We start from the raw sequence: 9,463 nt of genomic DNA on the forward strand, positions 1-9,463 counted from the left end.
AATGTACATCACACAGCTTTTAATTAATTTGAGTTTGCCCACATTTATTGTCACTACTGGCTGTATGGTGACTGGTTTCAGCCTTTACATAACAGATTATTTACAGCTAGTTGCTTTCACAACCCCATCACACAGTGTGACGGTGGCAAGATAATAACAGTGCAGTTTTATATACGAAGTCTGACAGAATAACATCACCATGATAGATTTGGTTTACACAGGTTGTTAACATCAAATATGCAGATATATAACACAAACACACAGTCTGCTGATGAAGGTCGATCAGGTGAAGGAACTGTGGATTGCAGTTGCAGCAGCGAGGTACGAGCCATGGTGAGCTCGTCGAAAGTGTGAGCAATGCGTTGTTTCAACTCATCGTTTTGCTGACGGAGTTGTGCTGCTGCATCGTACTTGACAGTAGATTAGTGACGCAGGTCACAATTTTGTCCGTGAGGGTGGAGCACTCGCGAGCCAAATCACATGTCGCGATGGAAACAGAATGACTAGCAGGGGTTGGTGTGGTACTTAGTGTGGCAACAGCGAGAGTTTTCTGTGCACATTGGAAATGCGCCCCGTGTGGTAGGACCATAAATCACTGGTGAAACCTGCTGGCAGTCACATTGTCATGGTACAACATTCCAGGATGGTGAAGCGCCGTCAGGTGTGCTCGAACCCACGTGGTTGAGAAACTGGGCGACAGATCTGGTAGTTGAGCCTGGTGAACTTGATGTATAAAAATGTCCGGTATTAAACTGTGAGGAAGGCAAAACTGGCATAGCTTGATAGCAGTTGACTGCAGGTGTGTTTTGCACGAATGGCAGCATTGCACACGGTGTTGCACACTGACGTTGCGGTGCGTAGAGGATCAAAGCACATGTGTGAATTTGGGTCCCTTTGAAAACTACACGAGCGGTCGATCGTTACACGATTCTGGAAATTGTCCACTTCACCTTTCATATGTTGGTGTGCACAGTCCGGCGACACAAAACCTGAGTCCATTGTTTGAGGTAACGGCGTAACACTTGGCCGTTGCAGAGCTGCAAAGTTTGAGGTTAACTTCATTGGAGATGTGAATCACTGTCCGTTAGCGGCAAAACAACCATTGGCAGGGGATTGGAGTTGCCTGGTAGTAGTAGCTGAGCCCCCAAATCCTCGTATAAAACATTGGGTGAAGCGGCATCGGCATTGAACGTAAAACCTGTTGATTACACACAGCCTGCACAGAAGTCGTGGAAGATGTAGAAACTTTGGGGTCACCAATATGGGAAACGGGAATACGGATAACTGTATATGCAACAAACTGTTCCCATAAATGTCTATACATACATATATTTCAGCACAAAGAAAGATACACATATACACTGTACAAGGTACAAAGGCTGACTCGGACATTAACATGGTGACTTGTCAGAGCAGTTAGAGTTTAGAGATCATACTTTATGTCATTGATGTGACCTATCAATGCCACAAAGTGTAGAATAATAGCAGATGGTGATGTCCCAACTTGCTATGCTTCTCACTGACAAGTACACAAAAAAGATTGGAAACTTTATGAGCTTTTGCACACATTCTTTGGTGAGCTACAGTAAACCTACAACATACATCCAGAAAACTCTGAGACTCTTTATTTCTGGCTTACATGCAATGTAGCTGTGGTGGCAGTTTGAACTAACAATTGTAAACAACAGACATGCATTTGACCAGTCAGTGTTAAGTAGTGGGCCTGTGATAGTAGTGTGTCAATGTTGTGTTGCAATTCACATTGGAAGAATGAATAAGCACCTCTAAATCATGTGTTCAAGACACTCTCCAGAAGAGAAAAGTGTGTGCAAAGTTTGTCCTGCACACCTTGACTCCTGAACAAACATGATAATGTGTGGATGCCAGTCATGACTCGATTGCTTTTCTGGAAAATATCATGATGAGTGACAAGACACCTACCACAAAATGGCAAAGTGCTGAATGGGTTGCTGATGGTTCACCAAGACCAAAGAATGTGCACACACCAAAGAAGGACTTTTCTGATAGTTTTACTTGGTTGTACTATGTTCTGTGCATTTTATTCAAGAGGGGAGTACTATGCAGAACACCTGAAGCATTCAGACCACCATCTTAACTTTGCTCTATGTTTTATTAATGAAGCCTCGAAACTGTTTGGACTGATGGGGTACAGAAGCACATGCATGCCACCCCCCCTCCACCCCACACACACACACTCTCTCTCTCTCTCTCACGCAAATATAACTCACACACATATTATCATAGTCTCTGGCAGCAGAGACTGTGGTCATGTGTGTGTGAGTTACATTTGCATGAGTGAGTGTTCTGACAGCCTTGTTATTGTGTCTGTATGTGACTCAGCATCTCTGCTATATGGTGAGTAGCAACTGTCTTTTTCATAATATTGTTACATTCCATCCTGGATTTTCCCTTGTTTAACTTTTTATATTCAATTTTTTGACACCATTTTTTGTTAATATGAATTGAAATTGTTAGTTGTGAATATTTAGTTCAAAAATTAATCAGTTAAGTCATTTTTACTCCATAATAAACCACAAGCTATCAGTTCTCTCAGACATATCACACCCAAGACTGTGAGCAGACCATTACGGCAACACAAACTGGAAAATTTGAACACAGTGGCATTTTTGCCAACCACAACATCTCTAAACAGGTTAGGCATTGAGTTGGACTGCGCTTGGTTACAGGTACGGCTATCTCAGCTCTGCTTCAGCTCTGTGAGAGTTTGTCAATCATAGTGGCTAGTGAGTGGTGGTGTGGCAGTCTCCAGGAAACCCATGACCAGATGTTTTCTGTGGGTGTGACATTTGAGGTAAATGTTGCTAGGGCAACAGTGGAACACCTCTGTATAAAGATAGGCCAGGAAAGCATGGACAACTTGTGGTCTTGCACCATGTTGAAAGATAAAGTTACGGAAATTTAAAAGATAGGGCAGAGCCTTAGTCCTTAGCTTGTCTAAAGTGTAATGGGTGCAGCTGAAATTACAGGGTGTTGTGTGTGTACCCAGTGGCACCCCATACCATCATACCAGGTGCTAGATATGTATGATGATGTCAAATTCAATATGGCTGCATTCATTCTCCTTGGAGACACCACACATGGCTACATCCATTGTGATGTTGTACATAGAATCTAGACTTGTCTGAAGAGATGATATACAGGCCACTGCTGCATCCACTGTGTTCACACCAGTGTTGGCACACCACTCTCTGTTGCCATGACATGGGAAGCTGCAACAATGGTCACCCTCGTGACAGTCCATGATGCTCCATATAGTGTCACACTGCCTATGTGGATACTTGTGTTGATGCAGAAAAGACCATATCCTCACTTCAAGTTTGTGACTTGGCTGTATGATCATGCAAGAGGTTGAGTATGACCCTCCTAAACCAATACCATATTCACATAACAATCATGGGGTCCCAAGCAACATGAGCAGCAATATCATGAACCATAAACTGCAGTCTTGATAGGCTACATCACGGCCACTATCGAATTCCAGTACTTCTTACACGAGGCATATCATGAGCTTGTTGCAAACAATCAACATTCAAATGCAATTTCTGAATGAGAAACCAACTGTGTAATCTTTCCTTATATAAAATTTGTGGATGGCATTCCTTACCTACTTTGTGTGGTTGTGCTGAAATGCTAATCATTTACATATGGGAGTATGTAGTATATTTTGGGCCACTTTGATGCCTCTTGCATGCCATCTTTGTGGTGTTGCAACTATATGGTCTGCAGGGTGTTGTGGGAAAAGCACATTCCAGCTGAGATTTATTGGAAGAATATTAAGAAAAGGTAATCCTCTCAACCTTTTCCAATTCATAGGTATTATTCATCTGTTTGGAATTCTGGAACCAGAAACTTCCTGTCAGATTAGATTAGATTAGATTAATACTAGTTCCATGGATCATGAATACGATATTTCGTAATGATGTGGAACGAGTCAAATTTTCCAATACATGACATAATTAAGTTAATTTAACAACATACTTAAGTTAATATAACAACTTTTTCATTTTTTGTGTTTTTTATTTTTATTTTTTATTTTTTTAATATATTTTTTTTTAAATTTATATCTAAAAATTCCTCTATAGAGTAGAAGGAGTTGTCATTCAGAAATTCTTTTAATTTCATCTTAAATACTTGTTGGTTATCTGTCAGACTTTTGATACTATTTGGTAAGTGACCAAAGACTTTAGTGCCAGTATAATTCACCCCTTTCTGTGCCAAAGTTAGATTTAATCTTGAATAGTGAAGATCATCCCTTCTCCTAGTATTGTAGTTATGCACACTGCTATTACTTTTGAATTGGGTTTGGTTGTTAATAACAAATTTCATAAGAGAGTATATATACTGAGAAGCTACTGTGAATATCCCTAGATCCTTAAATAAATGTCTGCAGGATGATCTTGGGTGGACTCCAGCTATTATTCTGATTACACGCTTTTGTGCAATAAATACTTTATTCCTCAGTGATGAATTCCCCCAAAATATGATGCCATATGAAAGCAATGAGTGAAAATAGGCGTAGTAAGCTAATTTACTAAGATGTTTATCACCAAAATTTGCAATGACCCTTATTGCACAAGTAGCTGAACTCAAACGTTTCAGCAGATCATCAATGTGTTTCTTCCAATTTAATCTCTCATCAATGGACACACCTAAAAATTTGGAATATTCTACCTTAGCTATACGCTTCTGATTAAGGTCTATATTTATTAATGGCGTCATACCATTCCCTGTATGGAACTGTATGTACTGTGTCTTATCAACAACAAAGGACCCAAGACTGACCCTTGTGGAACCCCATTCTTGATAGTTCCCCAGTTTGAGGAATGTGCTGATCTTTGCATATTATGAGAACTACTTATTTCAACTTTCTGCACTCTTCCAGTTAGGTACGAATTAAACCATTTGTGCACTGTCCCACTCATTCCACAATACTTGAGCTTGTCTAGCAGAATTTCATGATTTACACAATCAAAAGCCTTGTGTGTAAAACTGTGTGCTGGACCATGACTCAAACTTGGGACCTTTGTCTTTTGTGGACAAGAGCCAAGCATGACTCATGTCTCCACCCCACAGCGTTACTTTCATCCATATTCTGGAACTTTGGAAGAACTAGTTAACATTGCCAGTATGTATTATAACACGAGTTTCCACATTTACACTGGTATCAGTAACCGTGAGGCCATTGTAACAATAATGAATGCCAAAGTACAGAGGGTAGAAAGATCCATATGTTCGATAAACTATGTTGAGAAGCAGTAGTGTCATGTCTCAGTGAGGAACTTCAAACTTTTAGCTCAGAAAGACCATGCAGAGGAACTATGGGTCACATTTAAAAGAATAGTTGACCATGCATTGGACAGATATGTACCCAGTAGAACAGTTCATGATGGGAGGGCTACTCCATGGTACACAGTCACTGTGAAGAAACTTCTAAAGAAGCAGAATCTACTGAATAAGAGGTGTAAAACAAAGCACAAGGCTATAGACAGAGATATACTGAATGAAAGTCAAAGGAGTAATCCATGAAGCCATCAGTGACTATCATAGCTTCACAAAACAAAAAGAAATTCTGGTTGTATGTAAAGGCTACTAGTGGAACCAAAGTTAAGTGTCCAGACATTCGTGGATGAGATAGAACTGAAATTGTGGATGGCAAAATAAAATCAGAAATTGTTAATTCTGGTTTTATTGATTGTTTACAAAGAAAAATCCAGGAATATTACCCTAATATAATTCTTGTACCACTGAAAAGAAGAGTGAAATAAATATTATTGTCAGTGGTGTTGAGAAACAGCTGAAATTGTTATAAATGAACAAAGCCCCATGGCCTGATGGAATCCCTATCTGATTCTATATCCAATTTGCAGCTAGTTTAGCTCCTATGTTAACTATAATCCATCATAGATTTCTCAAACAAAAAACTGTGCCCAGTAGTTATAAGAAAGAACATTTCTCACCCGTATATAAGAATAGTAACAGAAATGAGTCACAGAACTACCATGGAATATCCTTCTCATCTACTTGTTATGGAATCTTATTTCAAACAGAATGACCTCCTCCATGCCAACTAACATGGATTTTGAAAGTGTCAATCATGTGAAACCCAGCTCACAGTTTTCTCACATGACATACTAAAAACCATGGCTAATGGGAGTCAGGTAGGTGCAGTATTTCTTGATTTCCAAAAAGCATTTAATGCAATACTATGCCTATGCTTATTATCAAAAGTACAACTGTATGGCATATCAAAATAAATTTGTGACCAGATTGAGGATTTCTTGATAGAGAGGATGGAGCAAGTTATGTTGGATGGAGAGTCAGTGGCTGATGTAGAGGTAACTTTGGGTGTATGCCACTATTCATGTTGTACATTAATGACCTTGTGGATAGTATTAGTAGTAACCTCAGATGTTTCACAGATGATACTGTTATCTATAATGAAGTGTAGCTTGTACAAAGATTGGGAACTTGCTTTAAATGCTCAGAAGTGTAAAATTTTTGCACTTCACAATAGGAAAAAAAGATGTAGTGTCCTACGATTATAACATGAGTGAATTACAATTGGAATCAGCAAAATCATGCTAATACCTGGTTTAACACATTGTAAGGACATGAAACAGAGCAATCACATAGGCTCAGTTCTGGGTAAAACAGGTAGTAGACTTCAGTCTATTTGTAGAATACTAGAAAAATGCAACCAGCCTACAGAGGGGATTGCTTACATATCACTCATGTGCCTCTGCATAGAATATTGCTCATGTATGTGCTACCCATAGTACCCGTACCAGATAGAACTAAAAGGGGACACTGAACATATACAGAGAAGGGCAGCACGAATGGTCACAGGTTTGTTTGACCTGCAGGAGAGTGCCACAGAGATGTTGAAGGAACTTAACTGGTAGACTCTTCAAGGTGGACATAAATTGTCCTGAGAAAGCATACCCACAAAGTTTGAATGATGACTCTAGGGATATACTACAACCCCTACATATCGCTCCCATAGGGATTGTGAGGACAAAATCACACTAATTACAGCACACAAGGAGGTATTTAAATGGTCATTCTTCCTGCACTCCATACGTTAATGGAACAGGGAAAAACCCTAATAACTGGTACAATGGGACATACTTCTGTCATGCACTTCACAGTAGTTTGCAGAGTATGGCTGTGGATGAAAGTAGATAGTGTTTGTGTGTGTGTGTGTGTGTGTGTGTGTGTGTGTGTGTGTGTGTGTGTGTGTGTGTGTGTGTGTGTGTGTGTTTATGTGAATATGACTCAGGTTCATGGTTCTTCTAACATATGTCTAACACTTGCACATTACTGATTGTAGGTCACTGTCCTTTGTGCTGGTGACATCATGCTTTGCATTCTACCTGCTGAGTTTTTGCTACTTCCTGATTGATGTCAAACATTGGTGGAGTGGAGCCCCATTTTTCTATCCTGGTAAGTTTCTACACTTGTTTGCAAGAAGAGTACAAGCAGCCTGTTTTCTTGTGAATTTCTTTGAAGTGGCACTTGCAACTCACTCGGGCAGTTTTAAAAAATGGGAAAGAAAATTAAAATAGACAATTGATTCCCTAAAAGTATAATTATTTTATCTGTAACTTATAGAAAGAAATAGTGCAGATACACTATTTGATTAACACTTTGGAGACCACACCTAGCATAACTCGGGCCACAGTTTTGTGTTAAAAAGACTAAACCTAAGTCGGTGTGCAGTTCTCTTGACACATGAGCCACCTATTGCTCAAAAACTGTACTGATTTTGTATGAGAACACTATGTGGTCATTTTGTGTTCTTCCCCTTCTGTTGTCAATATCTAGATTTATTTCGAAGGAAACATTAGCGAGCTTAACAGCTGCTGTCATGAAGGGCTGAGCCAACATGTTTGCACTGATGTAATTTCATTCATGTACCCAGAAGGTTTTGCAGTTTGCTGTAATTCTACTACAAATATGTCACATTTGTTGAGAGAGCAAGACATTTTGGAAGCTCAAGGGGAAGAAACTGCTCAATAACTCACTTCAAGGTTTGGAGAATTATACTTTCTGTCGCAATTATTTTAAAATTTTGTAATTTTTCAAAGACCTGAAGTAAATATTAAAAACAAATCTTGAAGCTTGGCCCTTTTATAATGTGTATTACCCTTGAAAATACATCAGTTACATACATGCTAGTAACACTTTAAAAAGAATGGTGTAAATGGCTGTTTTCCTAGGCCCAACATTCTTCTAAGTGGACAAAGTCTCCAAAGTGACAAGGACCCAATATTTATAAGAAAACTACCATTTGAGAGGTTTATTGGTAGATCAAATAGTCTTTTTCTTGCTATTCCACTGTGGTAGTCTAATTGTTCTTTGTTTGTTACAGGAATGAATGCCACCATAATGTATGTAGGACATGAAATAGGTCATATGTTCCCATGGCACTGGGCCATAGGCAGGATGAACACACATTTCATGTTGCTCATAGAATCAATATGGGGAACAGCCCTTTGGGTGATAATAGCTGTGTGGCTCTATCATATAAAGTTCTTTTTGGCTTTATAATTCAATGTACAAAAATGAAAATATGACTGTTTTTTTTTGTAATGTATAAAATTTGTAAATATTCATTTTTAAGTGAACAGTTTTTACTTTTAATCATAAATATTTGAATTCAATTTATCTACTGACAACTACAGTGAATGGACATGAATATCATAATGCCATACTACATATCACAGATCAGATTGTACCTGTAATCATATTAAAGAATGATTATTTTTCTATTTTTGTTTATAGTATTTCTTAAATTTAACCATTTTTGCTAGCTCCTTTTATGGTGTAGAATACAGACAAAAAACTGCATGAATGTGGACAAAGAATGAAAGTATAATATTATATCCATAACATCTACACATGAGCCCTGCATTTTTTACTCAGAAATAGAGACTTTTTCAATCTGAAGCTTTTTTTCAAGTCATCACTCATCTAACTGGTTTGATGGGCCCAACATGAATTCTTTTCTGTGCCAACAATTTCGTCTCGCAGTAGCAATTGCAACCAACATCCTCAATTTTAGCTGGATGCATTCCAGTCTCTGTCTTCTTCTATATATCTTATCCTCTACAGCTCCCTCTAGTACCAAAGAAGCTATTCCTTAATGTCTTAACAGATATCCTGTCATACTGTCTCTTCTTCTTGTCAATGTTTTCCACATATTCCTTTCCTTGCTGATTCTGCAGAGAACCTCCTCATTCCATACCTTGTCAGTCCACCTAATTTTCAACATTCTTCTGTAGTATTACATTTCAAATGCTTCTATTCTTTTCTGTTCCACTTTTGCCACATTCCATGACTCACTTCCATACAATGCTGTGCTCCAAATGTACATTCTCAGAAATTTCCTCCTCAGTTTAAGAACTATGTTTCATGCTAG

General features: G+C 38.7%; 1 protein-coding gene across 1 annotated transcript in view; it reads left to right on the forward strand.

Moving 5' to 3' along the window:
* LOC126419448 (heparan-alpha-glucosaminide N-acetyltransferase) overlaps positions 1-8,813 on the forward strand; it is a 314,616-nt gene extending 305,803 nt beyond the window's left edge. The window contains exons 13-14 of the mRNA XM_050086639.1: positions 7,373-7,485; positions 8,414-8,813. Of these exons, the coding sequence (XP_049942596.1) occupies positions 7,373-7,485; positions 8,414-8,592 (292 nt within the window). The 3' untranslated portion in view covers positions 8,593-8,813. The remainder of the gene's footprint in view (positions 1-7,372; positions 7,486-8,413) is intronic.
* Positions 8,814-9,463: the final 650 nt, after the last annotated feature.

Source organism: Schistocerca serialis, chromosome 1, assembly GCF_023864345.2.
Source record: "Schistocerca serialis cubense isolate TAMUIC-IGC-003099 chromosome 1, iqSchSeri2.2, whole genome shotgun sequence".
In the NCBI taxonomy this organism is placed as follows: Eukaryota; Metazoa; Arthropoda; class Insecta; order Orthoptera; family Acrididae; genus Schistocerca; species Schistocerca serialis.